This window comes from Python bivittatus, unplaced genomic scaffold, assembly GCF_059951505.1.
Source record: "Python bivittatus isolate LINGU-HERP-01145 unplaced genomic scaffold, Pbiv_v1 ctg000480_np1212, whole genome shotgun sequence".
NCBI classification, from domain to species: Eukaryota; Metazoa; Chordata; class Lepidosauria; order Squamata; family Pythonidae; genus Python; species Python bivittatus.
Genome location: NW_028277075.1, coordinates 60,299,978 through 60,320,853, shown reverse-complemented (window position 1 = coordinate 60,320,853; position 20,876 = coordinate 60,299,978). Strand labels below are relative to the sequence as shown.

At 40.2% G+C, this 20,876-nt stretch overlaps 1 protein-coding gene across 1 annotated transcript in view; it reads left to right on the top strand.

Moving 5' to 3' along the window:
* SLC67A1 (solute carrier family 67 member 1) overlaps positions 1-20,876 on the top strand; it is a 65,145-nt gene that overhangs the window by 21,630 nt on the left and 22,639 nt on the right. The window contains exons 5-7 of the mRNA XM_015889046.3: positions 10,796-10,911; positions 13,239-13,349; positions 18,439-18,539. Of these exons, the coding sequence (XP_015744532.1) occupies positions 10,796-10,911; positions 13,239-13,349; positions 18,439-18,539 (328 nt within the window). The remainder of the gene's footprint in view (positions 1-10,795; positions 10,912-13,238; positions 13,350-18,438; positions 18,540-20,876) is intronic.

The following is a 20,876-nucleotide window of genomic DNA, read 5'->3' as shown; positions in this document are numbered from 1 at the left end:
ATTCTGATGTCTTCTCCATTCACTGTTGACTTCACCATGTCAAGTCAGCATGCTGATAATTTTGTGGCCCTACAAACATCTGATTAGGTTTACCGTTTTAGGACTGCAAAATTAAGCACTCTCTCTTAGGACTGAAAAGAAAAAACAATTGTATCTGTGACAGGGAATGTTTTCAGGTTATGCTTAGTGACATAGAATCCAATTCCTGTCATCATTGGACCTTGGGGTGTGGGGTGCAGAGGGCACTTCTGTGATAGAATATCCTGTCCAACAAATAAGGCAAAGATTGTGATATGCAGGCCAGGGCATGTCCAGCTAGTTTCCTTTCTGCAATCAGTCTAAGCTGCGCACAGCGTCACAGCAATTATATCTTCATTCCTCTCCATCTGAGATAACATTCAGTCAATGGAAGCCTTATGCCCACAGCAGCTACATCTGAAATACTTCCAAAAGATAAGGGAGGGAGGAAGTTAGAAAGGCCAGCTGTTCATTGCTAGTGTGAGTTTAACAAGACACGAGGTAGCTATTTGAGATTTATCAGATAAAAGGCATACTTAATTATGATTTGTATTTACACACATACACACACCCCAAGCCCTTCAAACTGACTTTACCTGATGGTAAAGTGAGACCTCTGACTCAGGGCCTTGGCTGTGCATGTCATGAAAAACCAGCAAATTGCTAGTTAGTTTGTATTAGACTAGTGGCGCTGTGCAAGTCACTCCCAAGTGCCAAGATAACTAGCCCAAATACTTTGAAATGTGGGGCGGGGGGGGCGTGCCCTGTTTCTTTTTCGATGTCTGTCAGCAAAGGGACTGCCCCTGAGCTCTCCATTCATTCTGACACAAGAGTCTGATCAGATTCAAACTGACTTCTAAACATGTTTTAGACAGCGGCTCTCGACAATATCCTTTGCAATAGGTTTAGAATCCAAGCAGTACAAGAAGGAAAATGACTTTGAACCGTCCTTTCCTTTTGACTTATTAGGTGCAATGTAGTGCATCGTAGTAGAAAACGATTACGAAATCAATAGCATCATTTCCTGCGCTGGAATGAATCTGTGAACACTGATGTAAAATTTCAGGGGAAACAGGGCCATTTCCTTGCCTGTGAGCAAAGCTGTAACTATTTGGTGGCCTCTAGAACATATTGTCTGGAGGAAGCATTCATCTTGTGAAAGGTCCCCCCCCGCCACCCCAGCAAGGAAGGATGTTTTTTTTTTTCCACAGAATAAATTCTCTGTCATTTGGCAACAGGGACATATGCATATAGATCAAAGAAAATATTCCAGAATGAGGTAGAGATCTGAAAAGCTTTTTTCTGTGGCCATCCATGTGGCTGACATTTACATCACTAAGCAGTGACATAACGGATACTGCAAACAAACCCTCTTTATATTCTGGAAACTCTTAAGCTGTTTCTTCTTCATATGGACAAGAATCAGCAGCTGGTGAAGGAAATTTGAATACATTAATTTGCTCTAATTTTTGAAAACACAAATAGCAACAGCATATAAAAGGACACATTAAGATTAATAATTGCTAATTTACAGAGATTTTAATTTTGTTCTGAAGTACACTCAAGAAAAGAGAATTAATGGCAGTATGCGAAAGGCCCTGCAATTATATTTCCTTTACTTTATATTACTGAAATTATTTCAGTTGCTTGAGAAAGAGCACCAGAATAACAAGCATACCTAAATTATTAAGCAAATTTCAGATATCAACTAAAACAACATTTGGAAAAAAGATAAAGTTGTTTCTAGGAAATTTAAAGAAAGAAGGGGGGATTAAAGGAAAGGAGAACTAAAAAGTTAAATTAGAAAGAGCATTAATACATTTACGTATGCAAATAAGAGTACCAATTCATATAATGTGTAATGTTACATGTAAATATACTGGCCATGTTGATTAAAATATTCATATTTACAATCTGATAAGCTGCATGATCACATTGTTCTATGTGTCTGCAGCACTTTCCAAATTATCAGTATTTTTTTTCAGTTTTAGTTCTTATTTAAAAACATGTCCCTTCCATTAAGCAATGTCACTGATGGGAAGCAGACCTTCTCTGTCACAGTGCCTGGCCTCTAGAATAGGATTTCCCTAGGTTTGGATGACCCCAATTCTGCAAACATTTAGACAATTTTTTAAAACCTAGCTTTTTCCCCCAAGGTTTTAGATAGATGAGTGGTATACCCTTATGGTGTGTTGTTTGCTTGGGCTATGCTATGTTATTCCCTCTGTTATGTCTAGTTCTATTTTTATGTTTATTGTCTGATTTTAGGTACTGCCTTTAAGGTACAGTCAGTCCTCATTCAGTGACTGCCTCATATAGTGACCAGTCTCAGTTACATCAGCGATAAAAAAGTAACTTTCCAACCAATCCTTGCATTTATGATCTGTAAAACAAAGGAAAACTGAAGTAAGATCATAAGCACAGTCACAGTTTCACTTAGTGACCACTTCGCTTAATGACTGAGTTGCCAGTCCCAGTTGTGGTTACTAAACAAGGACTATCTGTATTGCACTGGTTTTTAAGTTGAATTGGGCGGCCTTACAAACTAATAAATAAATGTATTTTGATGCCATCTCATTCTATTTTTTAGGCAGCTGATAACGGTAACTGAAATCAAACAAAAATATATAGTTCAGTAGTGAGGAAGTTTGTTTTAAAACAGCACTATTAAGTATTCCTTGTGATGCAGTTTGATACCTTGATCCCACATGATAATGGAATGTAGAAATTACAGACTTTATAGGGATTAAGTGCCAAGTATGAAAAGCTTGAAAAATGAAAAACGACACTTTGGATCTGGCCAAAGCCTAACTGGTAGCATTGCAATTATTTTCATATTGATTTCCTTATGTTTATCATGATACTGAAAAGGGATAGCAATATTTCCACCAATAAAGCTTCTGAATTCAGCCTCTTTCTGAAAAAGGAAAGCTCTACACAGGGTAGAAGATGTTACAGCTGTCAATTCATAAGTTACAAATGATGAGAGTTGTAAGAGCCATCTTATCAAATGACGATCAGTAAAAATAACTTTTTTTTATCATAAAATGTTCTCCTGGCCCCCACCTCTTTTAAACTTCGCCGACTTATGGGATCTAGGAAGCATGCCTTTTCAGTGGCTGGAACAATCTCCCAACCCCAATGTACAACAGGCCCCAACTCTACTCGCTTCTAGAAAAAAAGTTAAGACTTGGCTTTCCCCCAGGCATTTGGGTCCAGAAAAGGACCCTTTTGGTTGTTCCATAATTGTGTCTGGTCGTCATTTCGTATTTTATATATTGGGTATGCTTTTGGTTCATTGTTTGTTTTTTTGTTGTACGCTGCCCAGAGTCACACTGCTTGAGTTGGCTGGCCCTGTAAATCCATTAAATGGATAAATAAATAAAACCACACCAGGCTTCTCCAGAAAAAGCATAAAGAGGTCCAGGAATATAGATCATATTTCTGTACATCAATAATATTCCAACCATCCAAGACTGAATGCCCAGTAAGATGTGTTATACAGTAGCTAACCTACATGTATGGTGCAAGTATGAGAAAAAGACTGATAGAAAGGCAACAGGGATTTTGTGGGAATGATCAGAATAATTAAGGAAAAAAGATCAAGTTAGAACAATGAGGGGAATAAGGCTCTCGGGGCATATGGAACGCTAAACATGTAAACAGAATGCCAATTGGTTACTGAGAAATGCAAGCAAAAGCAAATGCAGTAAATAACATTCAGTGTGTTGTTAAATACCCCTGCTTTTGAAATGCATATTATCATTCTCAAATATTTACAGATGTGTCTTTGAAGTTCAGTACTGTAGAAAATAAGCATGTTCCATGAAACCAGCTACAGTGGTACCTCAGGTCACAAATGCTTCTGTTCACGAACAATTCGGTTCATGAACAGCACCGTTCACAAAATTTTGCTTCCGTTCGCGAACTCCGCATTGGATGACGAACAGGATCCGCGGCCATTTTCCCTGCTGTGACACGTGGTCGTGGCTTCCTGTAGGGAGGGGGACTCTCCCTCCAAGCAATAACTGCCTCCCCACCCGCCTTCCTGTCCTCCATGCCAGAAGTCGCCTCAAGCAAGGTTAGTGTTCTCTCTCTTCATACTGTACTGTACTGTACTTTGTTTCATATTTTTGTGGTTAAAAAAAATACGTATGGTTCAGAATGGATTAACTGTATTTACATTGAACCTTATGGGAAAATTTGATTCGGGTTGCAACCAATTTGGGTCACGACCAGAGTCGCGGAATGAAAAGTTTGTGACCCGAGGTACCACTGTATATGTTTCTTCAAAACAAAGCAATAAACTCAATACAGTGACTACTGTATGGATGCAGTAGCCAATTCTGAATCTGAACTGTCTGAGATCACCTCCGAGAAGCTGCATTGAATACTCCCCTCTCCCCCCCCGCCATCCCACTGGGTGCTACAGAATGAACAGCTGTAGTATTCAAAACAACTTTTGCAATATAAACAGTTTGGGCCAACTGTCGTAGATTCTTTGGACTGTGCAAAATAGGAAATGGTTGGTACGTGCCTGTTTAAAAATATTTCCGCTCACATCAGTCTGTCTTGATTCAGGCCATTACGTATCACATCCAGCTTTGCATACAAATGCTCATGATTCAGACTCCATGGTTTATCTTAGGAGAGGACTTCACAGAAATAAGTCTGTGTTATGAGGCAGGATCCCACCCGTGTGAGATGTAATCAGGATGACGTTTAGCAGATAGCATCCCTAAACACAGGATAATACTCCAGCGGATAATTAGCAAACTTTATGGGAAACAGAGTAACTAAGTCTCTATTCATGCAATGAAGGAATAATACAGAGCAAAAGGGAAATACATCAGCTTCAATTTTAGAAAATTAAGATCTGATTCATTTACTCTTCCTCAATTTTTCTGAAAATCCACGCTTCCTCTCTTGAAATAAGAACGTTCGCTTGCATCAATGGTTTTCTCACTTTGGAAAGGTTGTCAGGAAAGATGAGATAACGAGGAAGAATACATATATTCACATATGAAAACAAACAAGCAACAATTGCAGAACAGCACGTATTAGAAGTAAAGGCTGATTGCAGATTAATTAATCTACCGTCATCCTGAGTTCAGAGGCAGTTTGTGCTGCAACTCTTTGCCTGCCTTCAACAGCAACCCTTGTACCTAGCTCTGGTAGGTAGACCTAGGAATTTTAGGAAAAAACAAAGTAGATTTTGTAAATGTAAAATCTTCCCACTCAAGATCTAAATTATTTAATCATTAGAATGGCCTCCCCCTCCCCTGCTTCTCTTCTAATAGCTGCAAATAATAACTCTTTTTGACTCTGGTCAGGAAATGCTAATGGTGTACAAAATGCTGGGTTAGAGCACGTATGTTCTATCTTTTGGACTTATAACTTTCTTGTTCGAATGGATAAATATCTTCATACAATTTCTTGATTGATTGATTATGTGCCATCAAGTCATTTTCAACTCTTAGCGACCACATAAATTTTCACCGTGACAATCTATCTCTAACCTTTCAAGTCTCCCAATGGTGCACCCATCACCACTGTAACTGAGTCCATCCACTTTGCTGCAGGTCATCCTCTTCTCTTTCCTTCCATCTTTCCCAGCATTAGAGCCTTTTCCAGAGACCTGGATCTTTGCATAATGTGTCTGAAGTAGCGTAATTTGAGCCTGGTCATTTGTGTCTTGAGTGAGAACTCTGGGTTGATTTGTTAATTTAGATATTGCATGAGGATATCTTTTTTACCCGTCTTGGTCTTATTACTCAGGTTTCTATGGCTTTTTATGAGCCACGTTTATGCCAAAGTTACCTCACTGCAACAAATCTGGATCTCCCATGCAGTTTTTTCTCCCAATCAGGGCCAACCTATAAATCTGGTAATCAAGGCCATGGTAGTCTTGCCCAAATAGCATAGCATGGATAAGCAATCTATAAACCATAAGCCACTTGCAGTCCCCAGTCACTCCTAATGTGACCCATTGTGTAATTTGTACCTAGTTCACTGAGAGAATTTACAGTTACCATTCTTTGAAGCTGGTAAAATTTTGTTATACATTTGTAAAACTTGACACACCTCAATGATCTAGTTACAACTTTCTGTTTGTATTTTATCTGGAACAGAAAGTATTTTGTATAGTTTCAGAGTTCTGGTCAGTGACTGTAATAAAGAACTCCTTATGGAATTGCTACTGCCTTTGGCAAAGGAAATCCATGTGCCTGAACATGGTTCTAGAACATGGGATGGAGCAACAACTAGTCTGTGTTATTGATGTGAAGGCACAAGGAATAAAACCCCTGTATTCACACAGGGAAATAATTTCTTTCCATGTTTCCAGTTGTTCCATATTGTTCTGTTTTTGACAATGGGGGTGGGAGCTGGGTAGGACCTCACATTAACGGTAAGATAGTATGAAAATATTTGTGCGCCCATATGCTTGGAGTCTAACCCAATCCTGTAACAGGACTAAAATGGTTGCTAATCTGTATAACATTCCATTTAGGCAGTATTTAAATCAGATGAGGTTGTGGACTTGCACACAGCACTCTTTATGCTATCTAATCCTTCCAAACCACTTTGAAGCCATCTAAGCCCTCAGAAGCCAGAAAATCAACAGATATCATCAATGATCCAGTCAGTGCTCTCCTTCCAGCTGAGGATAATGCAAAGAAACAGCATTCAACCAGGGCCTTGCTGCAACATAGTATAGTTCCTGGAGTGACAAAAATCCTTTACTCCCCATTCATTGTAACAAGCTTTAAAATAAATTGCTATCTTGCATCCTCCGACATTTCCGGAGCAAATTACGTGCATATGGGCATTTGCTGAAATGGCTGTTAGAACGGGGAAGATGTGAAGCCACCAAGCTGCCTTTCTTCTGTTGCATTTACAAGCCTTTTGCTAGCTGTGAAGGTGAAAGGAGATAGACAGACAGACAGACAGACAGACAGACCAGGGCTCTTTCCCAAGAGCCAAAATCCTGCTGTGGTGGCTAGGAATGGGAGGAAGAATAGCTACAATGCCTACAGACACCCAACGCAGCACATGACCTGGGACTTACCTGCAGGGGTGGGAACAGAAACGGTCTTGGAGGAACAAAATCCCCTCCCCTTCTTCCACCCTCAAAAAGGGAAAGAAAAGCAATTGCTATAGCCTTCCCACCCCTGTCATGAGGCACCCACTAAAAATACAACAACAAACAAACAACACTCAACTGCAGCTGCTTTACTTCCCTTTAAAAAGGGAAGGTAAAACCACAGTTATTAATTTCAGATGGCTATCTTTTACCAGTGGATTAAATCTAAGTGTGATTATCACATGCTACCCATTTCTCCTCCTATGAAGCAAATGGAAGCAATTCCGTCACTTTTAAAGGAATGCTAACTTTTAACCTCAACTCCGCTCTGTTTGGGAAAGGATAGATTTCTCTCTTGCTTGCACACACACACACACACACACACCTCTCACACCTCTATGGAAACAGTATACTTGAGTCAATTTTGAATGGCTGGGGAGATTGCCCAGTATTCAAACACAAAGACTCTCTGGTATGTCCATAATCAGGTATGTTGCTCTGAAACCGGTCTGTCATTAAGTCCCTTTATAATCTCCAGAACAAGCTTTGCAAGATGGCAAACACAATCATTGGTCATTGCAGTTGGGTTTCCTACACAGCTAATGAGGAAGGGGGTCTGCCAGTAAGATGAGAGCTGTGCCAGGTGACTTGGAAGCTGTCAATATTAACTTTCCCTGAATATACACAGTAAAATATGTGTCAACATGAGACCATTTTTACCTCTGTATCTGGGTGGATAGAATGTCATATGCTTCAGAAAACTCCTAAACACCCAAAAGAAATTCAGAAAGCTGGGGGGGGGGGGAATCCTTTCCATAAAAAAATGATATGTAAGAATTTACTAATTCTAGGATTGTCAGCATGGCTATTGTGAGTACTGGAAAAGCCAATGCCACTCAGAAGAAGAGGGCATTAGCAACATTCCAATTTTCTGCCCTGCCTCGTAGCTACATTTATGGGAACAAGAGGAGCAAAATGCCACTGCATTCCAAGTATTTTTGCCAACAACTGTGCCCAGATCTCTCCTCTAATTTCCGAACAGTTTATTCTGCTTGTCAAAGAGGGCTCTCTTTTTCCACATCATTTTCCAGATGCCTTAGGGTGTATTTTGGTAATGTCTTTTGAATGTACCTTGTCCCTGCAAAATCCCCAAGTGTCAGACTTGACCCCAGAGCTCAGCATAATCTCACCTCTCCAGTCACTAGCCCTTTTTCAGGAAGAAGCTTAATTTGGCAGAAGATTCAGACACAGCGCTCCTAGGTTAGACTCTGTGTTGCAGACAAGAATAAAGTCTTGATGAGGATTGCTCTTTGCAGAGTAAAGTGCTCAGTGTGCTTTGTACTGCCTAGTACCAAGAACTCAGTCTTTTTTACATATGTCTGTGCTTCAGAGTTTAAACCCTGGGTTTTTCTTCCATCTTTCTGAGTTAATGGATACTTTGCAGTAAGCTAGGTAGCTTTCAGCAGATCGCCTAAGTTTGTGTCATGGTTCTCTCCAGCCTGGGAGCCACAGGTTGATCACATGGTTGCAGCCGCCATCTTCACTCGTTGACCTTGTTGCTGCCTTACCATCCAGGGGGTTACAGCTGTTGCTTTTTCTGTTACGTGTCTCTCCATCACTCTGCAGCCTCCATTTCCTGGTCTGAAAAAGTGTCATTGAAGGAGTTGTTTTCTGATGTCTTCCCTTGTGCTTTACTTGAAGCAGGAGAAGCCAGGGAAGCTGCAGGAATGGGAGAGGTGACAGTATAAGGAAAGCAAACACCCTAACATTTTACCCTAAAATAAATACAAGAGCCCCAGATCCCATTCATGGAAATTGTATGGAAATACTGTTTTCTTTTGAAAAGAACGCTGAAAAGATTCTCTTTCCTACAATCTTAGAAGATTCCAGTTTGTTGAAATGTTTCTGTTTGCTTGAGGTCTTTTTGAAGGTTGATCTAATTACCATATAATCAGACATTCAGTCACTCTGGATTGTTCAAATTGCTCTCTCCAGCCATTGTAATGTATATGTTGTCCTTTGAAGTTCTTCATTTGAATACATTACCGAGCTTGACTATCTTGTTTTAGCAGCAATACAAATCTTGATACCAATCAAGCAACTCCTTCATCCAACTTAAAACATGTTGAGCTTTCTGAAAAAGGGCCTGGCTTAATAATTCTATGATGTAATTTGTCCTATGACTGACAGAAGCATAGCAATAATTAAGAAATTAACATGTTTTATGTCAGCTATCATGTGAATGATGCTTTCCACTGCCACATGGAAGGTGGCTTTGGAAGCTGTGAAGGAGGAAGGGAAGCAGCAAAGGTCTCTTCTCTCCATCAGTAGGGGTCTCTCCACTGGAACAAGAAATCAAGGAAGTCACTTAATTAAAATCTGCGAAGACTTAGGATGTCAATAGATGTTACGAATGCTAAGGCAAATTCCCACACAAGATGATGGAACCTGGTACAATCTTCTTCAACCATGGTGCCTTTCAGAAGTGTTGAATTCAATTCCCATAATTTGAAAAACCATAAAAAGAAATATTGTATGCCAAGTTGTTGCCCAAGGCTTTCTGCTTAAGAGTTGCTTTTTTTTTTGGACAGGCAGAAAAGAAAAGATATAGGATTTGAACTTCCTTCTTCCTATTTATAATTATCACTTGACATTTCATTGTTTGTTCTGCATTGATCCATGTAATATACAATGTAAACACAAGCTTGTTTGATGCTGAAATTTTCATCAGCAGAAATATTTATCAGAACTGAAATTGGAATTTTTCAATTACAGTAAAATCATACACACAGGTCTAAGCCACACATAGCGCAAATAAACTGTATTTAACCTTACTAAATAAGACTGGTTCACTCAAGACAGTAAGCTATTGACAGTGGTTATGTTCTCAGAACATGCTAAGCCAAAATTAAACATACCACATTATAGCTTTGTGTGGTATGTCAATCCAGCCCCAGTATGTTCAATAGGACCTATCAGGATAACATTTTGGAGTGTACCCCTAACCATGTACAAAGGTACAAAATGGGCAGAAGTAGGGTTGGGAAGCTTCCTACATTTTTAAATGATAAGTCTGGGATCTTGACGTGGCTCCAGTTTTCACTGTTCTAAATACGTTTGCTAAAAAATGAGGGCCATTCAGTTTAGCAACATTAAGTTTACTAATTACTATTAAGAATTGCAGCTTTAATCTCCCCCCCCCCATGTGCAACTTAATTAAAAAGTTACTGTATAGCACTGAAATAAATGCATGCCATGTACATAGTGCATTCAGATGAGAACAATCACCCTAACCCATTTGCAGAATGAAATCCTTTTTCCCCAGCTGAAATTCTCCTGCATAGTCACACAGGTTCTTCTACAGATAGTCCTTGTTTAGCGACCACAGTTGGGACTGGCAACTCTGTGGTTAAGCAAAGCGGTTGCTAAGAAAAACTGCAACTGTGCTTATGACCTTACTTCAGCTTTTCTTTGCTTTACAGATCTGCGAAAGTCATAAATGCAAGGATTAGTCACAAAGTTACTTTTTCATCATGTCGTAACTGAAGTCATTTACCTGTATTTGTTTTCTTTCCCCACTCAAAAAAAGAAAAGAGCTTTTAAGGGCAAAAAGACATAAGGAAAAAAGGGCCTCCCACTAGGCTCCTACTTGAGTGTTCGTTATAGTTGCCTTTATTTTTTCTCTATTTGCAGTGTTGGTGTTTCTTGCTATGTTGCAGTCGTTGGATATCTTACCTGTGCTTTGATGGCTCTTCTTTGTATTCCTGCCCAGACAAAGCCACAGTCCAAGGGAAATGAAGCACATCAGGGTGAGTGCCTGCCATGTCTGAGTGTTAAGGAGGGAGGGGAAAACCGAACCTGAAAGTCTGAGCTAAGATCATTTGGGATCTGTGAATATCCTTTCTATTTAAATTATGCTAGTGCTGCTTTCCTTTTCAACTTTACGGTGCACAGATTTAGGGAAATGCAACTTAACCCCAAGGTAAGTATGAGTATGATTGCTTCGTTTTGCTCACTGGAAAAAACACCGGCTTTAATTTACTGCAGTCCTTACATTGCTGGGAGATGTATATGTGAGCCATGCTATGCTCAAGCATTCACTTAGCAGTAAGTAGCTTGGACTCCCTTGGGTTGGTGTCCTTCACACATTGTGGACTACAGCTAAAAAAATGGGATGTGTTTGTTTCTTCATCCCAGCAGCCCTTGGGTGAGTTTTGGGTATGACCTGAGGCTGCCTGAGGATATCGTGCAGTCGAATTTGAATATCTGCAGCCGATTCCCATAGGTTATCTCAAGACAACTGTATGACTAAATGCAGATTCTGACCTGGAACAGCCTTTTCTTTTTCCTTCCTGCCCCTTCGTTTTTTTGTTTTGGCTTGTTTTACCATCCTGCTCAAAGAAAGATTGTGAAGAACTCAAATGTTTCCCTACTTTTGTGACCTCAAGTCACAATAAAGATTGGTTCTAATATAGATTTTTAAATTAGCAGCCTCCTGCTTTTTCATTATATGACATAAAATATAGAAATAAAAATGGAGCTATTGAATGTTGGCTTGACATCGGGCTTGTACTGTGTGTAGCACAGTAGAGGGAAGTAAGGAGGAATGGAAGATAAAGGCTATCATTAAGTTATTTAAAGAGAAATAGAGAATGGATTCATTCTAGGGCTCACTGCTGGTTGTACAGTGCTTGTTCTCTGCACACACACACACACACACACACACACACACGCACACAAACACAGCTCCAAGAATCCATGCTCTCTTGAGCTTCAAATGTTTGGAAAGTAAAGTTGCAGGTATTCATGTACAGAAATGAAGCAGGGACTTGGGAATTTCTTTATATCTAGTCTTTCCCAATCAGAGAGACTACAACTCCCAAATCTTCAGGTAGCATTGGCCATGCTGGATGGAGATGATTAGAGTTGCAGTACAAAACATCTGGAAATTTGTGGAAGTCTGATTTATTCAAAACATTTGTAAACATATATTTATTCTAAAACAGAATGCTGAGCACACTTACTGCATAAAAATTTTAAAAAACAATCAAATTGTATGTATTATTATATTTATTAAAAAGAGAATCATTCATAATTTAGACATTTACACAGATTTTGCCTAAGAGAGAAAAAAACTTTAAAATGTGGGAATTACAATGCTATGCCAACATACCTGGAAGTTTGGAATAATTCGGAAGAGCCAAACTGTACTCTATGCTTACCGCACAGTCTGATTTCCCAGCGTGGCAGCATTATGCACCAGAGTACCTATGAACACCTCCCTTGGTACCAGCAGGCTCTCTGGCCCACCAGACCAAAATCTTTTGTAAAGATTCTTTTAGTCAGTGTTGTCCAAACTTGGCCACTTTAAGATGAGTGGACTTCAACTCCCAGAATTCCCCAGCCAGCATGCCTGGCTGGGGAATTCTGGAAGTTGAAGTCCACTCATCTTAAAGTGGCCAAGTTTGGACAACACTGCTTTTAGTTGACAAATTAAATGGGACATTGGCCTGCCCCAAAACAGAATGCCAATTTTAAGCATCACCTTTTATTTATTTTCCTGAGAATGTCTCAGATCCCCTTGGCATCCTTTAAAAATAAAAAGAGGGGAGGAGCCACAGGCCATTACAGTACTTAGCCTGATACTCTGTCTACCTACCCAGAAGAAAACACAGTGATAACCTGGAACCTGTTTGTTTTCCCTCTAACAAATGGAAGGATTTGTGAGCGGTAGCCATTTTATGAATGGAAGAGCCTCCCTGTTTTGTGCAAACATCCACAATTTCTTTCAAAATTCTTAAGTTGTCTGGAGGGAAAGAAATGGGGAATCAGCACAGCGTATTCTGACATCTCTTTTTTCTAAAATGAGTTACAGGCATTGGGGGCCTGGAGGGAGTTATAAGACCAAAAGGAGAAGCTTCATCTTTCCAGCCCCAGCCCCAGCCCACTAAAACATGGCATCCTGTGGAGCTACAAGCAATAATAAAAATGTCCCCATTCTCAGAACAGTCTGCCATAAAATCACACTATCTGGCACATAATTGTCCTGTATAATTAGGAAACATTTTATAATTTTTTCTTTCAAATGCCTACCTTTGTCCGCAAGATGTAGCCTATTTTATCTTTTTTTTCCTAGGCACATCCCAGTCCAGTAGTGTTTTTAGCCTCCACGAAATTATTCACCTGTTGACACTTCCAGGAGTAATGGATGTTTTCTTAATCAAAGTCCTTTCTGTATTTCCTACAGGTGAGTGTGCTATGACTTTTTGAATAACGTCCTGCAGTCAGATATGATTTGGGGGACAGAGGGAGTAGGTTGCTAAAATCTTTTGTGATTCTGTCTCGGGGAAAAAATACAACTATTTAGCCACCAATCATATAATGTGACATAGTTACGAATAGGCCATTTAACCCATGATTGATTGATTGATTGGTTGATTGATTGATATTTCAAATTTGTCACCGCCCATCTCACTGTAGGGTGACTCTGGGCAGTTTACAGTAAAAACTGTATTGATGGCTGGCTGGGGAATTCTGGGAGTTGAAGTCCACACATCTTCAAGCTGCCAAGGTTGAGAAACACTGCTGTAGAGCATCAGGGAGATGACCTTGAGGAAAATAGGCAAGAACCATTAAGTAAGCAAAGGAGGCAGAAGTATTCTTAAGTCCTGGGGAACATGATACAGTATTTGGAAGACAGGGAAGGTAAAGCACAATCAGATTTGCAAAATGTTGTTATTATAGTCTATCTCAATAAAGTTTTTATTTTTTCCAGTGGAGTCTATTTCCTGATCTAGTCTACCCTGAAGGGCTGACATCAGTCTTACAAGCCTCACTGTGGTTTACCTTGCTTATTCCCCTCAAGGTCATATTCCTGATTCTCTACAGCTTCAGTGCTGAAAATAAGATCAGTAAAACACCTAAAGAATCCAGGCATGGACTGGATGTATATGCTGTTAAACCATGGTTTGCTTTCTGTACCATAACTCTGATTTACAACTCCCAATTGCTGGGTTCATGCAACATGCTAAGTCCAAACTGAACAAACCATGGTATAGCTTGCTGCAATCCCAACCACTGTAGATTATATTGGATTAGATGGTATAATGATCTAACTCAATATGCAGTGGTTTCCTCTCACGACAATGTGAAAGGCAAAAAAAGAGTCAGGCTGCTTTGGCTCCACTGAATTTAATGGCTGTGTTTAGATTTACTCCACCACCCATTTCATGAATATAATGGTGCATCAGTATTGGAATTAGGAAAATGGGCTGATGGAACTTGAGATCCAGGAATAAATGACAGGTTTGGAAGATTTCCAGTAAGAAAATTGCACAGCTGAAGGCCTAATCTAGTTCAGGGCTTATAGCTGCTTTTTGTCAAGAAAAAGCCTAGGGAATAATAACTGTGGAGTTTAAACTTACACCATTAATGTAACGTTTACTGTGACACACAAAATCCTTTCTTCCTGCTTCAGCCTTCATTCCTTTAGCATTTGTGATGGAGTCAGTTCTCCTGAATTCTTAAACAAAGATGTTTAAGGATTATGCTGTCAAACACTTTTCCTGAATCTATATTTCCTCTGTGGGTTTTTCTTTGCAAAATTGATCATTGAGATTTTAGGAACAAAATCTGACCTTATAGTCTGAATTGATTTGGTTGTTATCTGTTGATTCATCCTGCAAGCTGTAGGAAGTACCTTCAGAGAAACATTGTCCTGTATTTTCATATATTTGCTCCATTCATATAATTATTTCAGTAATGGACACATGCATGGGTCTTAAATTAGAGTGTTGCCTTTATTTATGTTGTAAGCAAGGCTGTGATGTGCACAAAGACCCAGCCCTCTTATTTACAGTATTCTGGTCTAAGGTGGGGTTACTACAGTATGTATCTGGAATTTCCTGGACAAATCTCTTTTTTAGACTCTGACTGTCCCACCTGGCTGGGATATTTTTAGAAGAAGAGAAAACATGTTGATTGTTTGTTCATTGTTAAAGAGGTTGGATTAGCTCACCTATTAACCTTCTTTCTGATTCTATGTCTAATCAATCATCATCCCACTGCACTGTTCTTTCCTTTATTTTCCCAGCTCTCTGCTTTCTTTTTGCCATGTCCCATCCTTCCCTGTTTTTCCTTCGCACCTCATCTGGTCTACCTCTCTCCTCCACCTGTGCCCAACTATCAGGTTCCAACGTAATCCTGCCCCTCTTCTTGCTTTCTCACCACTTTCCACTTTACCAGCCTGGAATCCAGCCCTTCTCCCACTATCTTCCCCCCCCGCCCCAGTCCTGGGTCCAGCTTACTTCTGTCAGTGTTGCTATGATTACTCCAGCATTTGGCTGACCTTGGCTGACTTTGAGAAATTGAAGCAGGGCTGGCCTTAGTTAGTGCTTGGATGGGAGTTCAGCGGGGAATACCAAGGCTGTAGATTAGAGTGGGAAGTGTGTATGTGTGTATATACACCCTTCTCTGGAGATATCTTCCCAGAGAAGACAATGGCAACTTTCCTGTTGCTGCTCCCAAACCCGTCATAGACACATCCATCCAGTCACCAGAATCAAGTGTCAATCAAGCGAGGTTTTATTTTCTTAACACAGGAACAGGCAGTAAAGGCAACAGCACAGAAGGAACACAGTAAGCTGTATGTGTCTCTGTGTAGTGTTGTGTGTGTTTATTATGTATTTAACAATATTTATAGGCTGCCCCAATCCATATAGACTCTCAGTGGTATACAGCAGTTCACAATGTAATTCAGTAAAAATGACAATTAAAATAATAACTCAACTACGAATGCCTTCAGAGAAAGCTACAGGCCAAAAGCCCACTGGGACAGTAGCATTTTAACTTGCTTCCAGAAAGCATAATGTGTAGGAGCCATCATTGAGAAGGTCTGTTGCCTGATCCACTCCCCTGGCACCTCATAAAGTGAAAGGTCCTGAACAGGTTTATGATGTTGTTTGTGTAAAATGATCGTACTTCAAATAGATTCAAGTTTCCATTTGACCATAGAACTCCTGAGCTTTCTTTCTCAGCCAAGCCTTCCCCTGAGGATTGTTGCTTTGAGAATAAAATGAGGGGAAATTTTCAGAGAAAAGGTGGGATAGACAAACGAACATATAAACAGAGACATTTTTGGCTACACGTGAGGTAAAATACCACCTGTCCATAATGTCCTCTTGTTAGAAAATTCAAATCAGATAACCCTAAAGGAAACCATTTTAGAAAGCATGACTTTGCTGTACGTGAACTTTGCTGTCTTGTGCAGATTTCCCCTGGAAGGAATGTTTTTCTTCAGACTCAGGGCAAATGCACATGAGAAGAGGGGCAATCCATACCATATTTAACAAGAATACAACTTAGAAGCCTTGGGTTCTTATGTTCCAGAAAAGGACATGGTGTTTGGAATCTGAGAGATGCTTAAAAGCTTAGATCGAACACAGAGGTTTCAGAAGGACTGAAAAGGAAAGGCACATCAGAGTCCGTGCTTTGTGTAGATTAAATCCTTGACTCAGGTCTTCTTCAGGCTGAGAAAAGTACTTGCGTGAGAACTGGAGCCTCCCAGGGCACTTCCCAAGAGGATTTGGGGCCAGTCTGAAAGCTGCTCTAGACCTCGGTCTTCCCACAGCTCAGCAATGTTGGACAGCTGACCTATTTCAGGCTCAGCTGCTATGTAGCTGAAGCAACCGAAAGCCTAGTTTGCTTGTTTGCCCCTTCTCCTCCCAGCATCTGAATTCAGATTCTGTAAGGGAAACACTGACGTGATGGCTTTGCATCTGCACCTCTGTATCCCAGACAAAGCGGGCAGGGATGAAATTGACAGACATTTGGTCTGTTCCCTCCCTTCAGCATCTGCCAGCTGGGGAGCAAAAGGTCAGAGTACAGCTTGCTTGCTTCTTATAAGATCGGTGGAAGCTCATGGCAGCACCATGGCTTTTGCTTCTTGTTCTTGGCATCCCAAGAACACACACAAATGAAATCAGCAGCAGTGTGAAGAAGTCCTCTGTCAGAGACAGTAAGCTGCCCATTCAGTTCCCAGCTATTCCAGTCCCAATGGCAGTGATTCAGCAATGGGGCTTGGTTGGGGATCAGTCCAGGCTATGGCTACTGCAGGACCTGACTGATTGTTCCCCTACTTCGTGCCCTTTCCATCTCTGCAGGAAGGCCAGCCTTGCTAGATGGCCTCTGCATGGGTAGGTCTATCTGTGCTTGTCTGTCCCTTTTAAGATTGCTCCCTCCTCACTACTCACCATGTATGCACATATAGGTGCCTTCACACTCCCTTTGCATGTTGTCTCCTTTGACACAATTGCATATCCTCTCTTCCCACCATCACCACCACCCCTATCCCCCATTGTAGCATTGTTGCTCTGATGGTATAATAATCAAAGGAAGTGCACAAGGTTGTTTCTTCATTCCATTATAAGTCCATAGAAACTTCATGGCTATCAAAAACATATGGCTTAAATTCATAGAAACAAAGGGGTAGCGTTCGTTGAAACTGGGTAGCTTCATTCCATCGTGCCTACATTGCAACTTAAATGTTTTTTTAAGGCAGGGGGAGGGATGCATTCCAGTACATTGGGCACAGAGTGAAATGGCTGTGCAGGGTAGCAACCAGCCACTGGAAGAGAGGGGTGGGCCAGACGCTGCAGCCAGTCAGAGCTGGGGGTGATGCTAAATTGAACGAAGCATGGTAGACTAACCACTTGGAAGAGCTTCAGACTCTCAGGATGGAAAGCAACACTTTTGAAGTGGAGCTTCAGACCTGGGTCCCAAGTGCATTTGCAATGGACTGGGAGTGGATGGAGGACAATGTTGCCTGTTCCTGCACTCAAGAAGTGGTAGGTAGCCTATACTAGCTGTAGGGCAAGCAGAAAGTGTGAATTTGGTCCATGACTGATCCTAATGATCCTTGTCAACTTTTGCTGATCTCAAAAAAGCTAAGCAGGGTTGGACCTGGTTAGCACTTAGATGGTAGACTACAAGGAAATCTCAGAGCTATAAACTAGTCTCCAAATAAAAAATAAGTTTAAAATTCTAGAAGAAGACAACGGTAAACTACTTCCATATAGCGGCTAAGAAAGCTACATGAAAGACAACAGGAACGTGTAACAGAATTCAAGCAATAACATGGACATTTCATCTGCTCATACTATTAAGCAATAATGGAGAATGAACTTTTCTTTAAAACAGGCTATTTATTCTCCATTAGATATTCCCACTAAGATAACCTTCAATGAGATATGTCTGATTCTGTCTCATTCACAACTGCAGTAACAATGTCCTGGTTCTCCTAAAATAAGGTTTTTTGTTTGTTTTTGTTTTAACCTTAGGGGTGTTCCTAATTATGCTTTCCATCATATCCATCGATTTCTTTGGTCTGGAAGTTGCTCATGCTGGATATTTGATGTCCTATAGTGGAATTCTTCAAATGGTAATACGATGGCCATTGGCAGCTAGTTCTCATATTCTTTTATTAGATAATATGGAAATAAGAAAATGCAGCCCAAATGTTTAGGAGCTTCTAATGCCTCAATATACTGTGTTATATTTTAGCGCATATGTTTGTATGCATCCGTGTGTATGTATGTCAGTGTGTACAGATAAATTTAATTTTAGATATATAGATGTGTAGCTATATGGTGAGGATACATGGCATTATGTCAGGAATTACTGAACAGCTAATAAACTCCGAAATGGAAGTCTAAGCTGAATTATTTCTGAACTAGCAGAAAGGAACAATTAGGCACCTGGGAAGACAGCCATAGGTCAGTGACAGAACAAATGTAAGCTAGAGACTATAAAGGCATACACAGATAGACCTAGGAAAGCTACATCCCTGAACTTGGAGAGCTCAGTGTACCAATGATCTGCACCTAGATTCACACATCATGTTAAATCATGGCTTCTTTAACTATGACTTGCTGAGTAGAGAGTGGGTTTGCCCATCTTGTTAATCCATAAGCTATAATATAAAAATCAGAATGGCTTCTCTCACAAGAAACTCATCACACTAAATCAAAACTAAGCAACCACATTATGGCTTTACAGCATATGTAATAATAATCTTTTTGTATTAGATAATTTTCTGTGTTCCTGATCTGCAAATGACAACTACATTTCAGGTTTCTAACTTCTGAGGCTGGCAAAAACTCAACACATAAATTGCAGCCATCAAACTGAATAGTAATGCAGCCTGTAGGCATTTACTCCAATACCAAGGAAAAATCTCAGATAGATAGTAGAGAAGATGCCATCAGTTGTGCCCCTTTTTCTTGTTTCCACTGCTTATATCTTGAAAGTGTTTTGGCTGCACCCATCCAGGTAGGAAGTGAAACAAGGATCAGTGCATTCAGGAGAATTAGAGAAGCAGACCCTCTCTGCTTCAGCAGTATGGCTTGATTATAAGGCATTGCATAAGGACAAAACATAGTATGGTCTGGCCTAGGCCAGTTGGTTTTCTGTCATTAGGCAAAATTTCACTTCATAAATGAGGTAAAATGAAGCTGAACCACTCTTGTCCTGCCCTAATGGTGATTATACAACCCAATATTTGAGCCAAATAAGGATAACACTCGTGGTAATGGATTTCTTACTGTGTGAATACACCATCAGAACTATGATAGCACCTTCAAGTGTGTTCTCATCCTGTCAGATGCACTACTTTCCTCTGTGGTAGAGTCACACATTGCTGGGAGCAGGAGCGTATGTGCTTGTGTCAAACCCTACTTGAGCAATTTGTACTATTGTGAAACTTGGGGGGAGTTGTTGGACTGTGCTTTCTGGCCTTCATCTCCCATCAACTTGTCAGTATCACTATCTGTGCATCGGAGAGGAATTACCTGAAGCTCCAACTCCCCTCCCTGATTTAGAGACCTGTACGGCCAGGATTCAGGGGGGTGGGGAAGAAGATATTCCTAAAGATATTCCTATTACTTGCCCTAATTGAGCTATTTCTTCCACAAAAATTGGGATAACTGATGTGATTCTCCCTGTGGTATCTCTGCAATGGTTAAGCAAGTGCGGTGGGTAGGCTTTGAATATTACTAGCATAACACCTTCTTATTAGGAAGCCAAGGAATTTGGTTTGGAATTTTCTTCCTCCAACAACCGCCTTCCAAGCTACTTCTAAAAGGAAGGAGAATTTTACTTTCAGCTTCAGATAGCTCATGGGTATTTGCTGTTTAATATGTTGTTGGGAGCAGACAAGCCCGGGGGGATTCTTCAGATACAGTATTCTAGATCCCAACTCATCAGTACTAGAAAAAAATTAAAGGTTCTCTGTTTTATCATGCAAGCTTTAATTTTAGTTTGCTAAAATGCAGTGTTAACAAAAATAAGTTATGAAATTTGTCAGATCAGCCTTTAGGCTAAATCTGTATATGAAACAGTCCAAAATGCATACTTCATTCACTGTAATCTCTTGGTTCTACTAAAATGATTTCTGTTTTAATATCTTTTGGCCTTAGAATCACACAGTCCATTTTACTTTCCAAATGTTTTGCTGCCATTTATCAGATACAAAAGTTGGGAAGGTTAAAGAGGCAGGGAATGTCCTCAGCCTGTAATTGGATAAGTGCTGATTAATATGATACATTAACAGACATGCTTCCTCCATTTTACTGTATAAATTTCTGTCACGCAGGCAATAATTTTCAGTGACCTTTATCTCTCTGAGCTTTATGTAGAGCACTGATTGCTTTTGTCTTTTAGTGTAGAGCAAAAGGAATGTTACCTATTTTATTTAAAGACCTGGGTGTCAGTGGAGAAT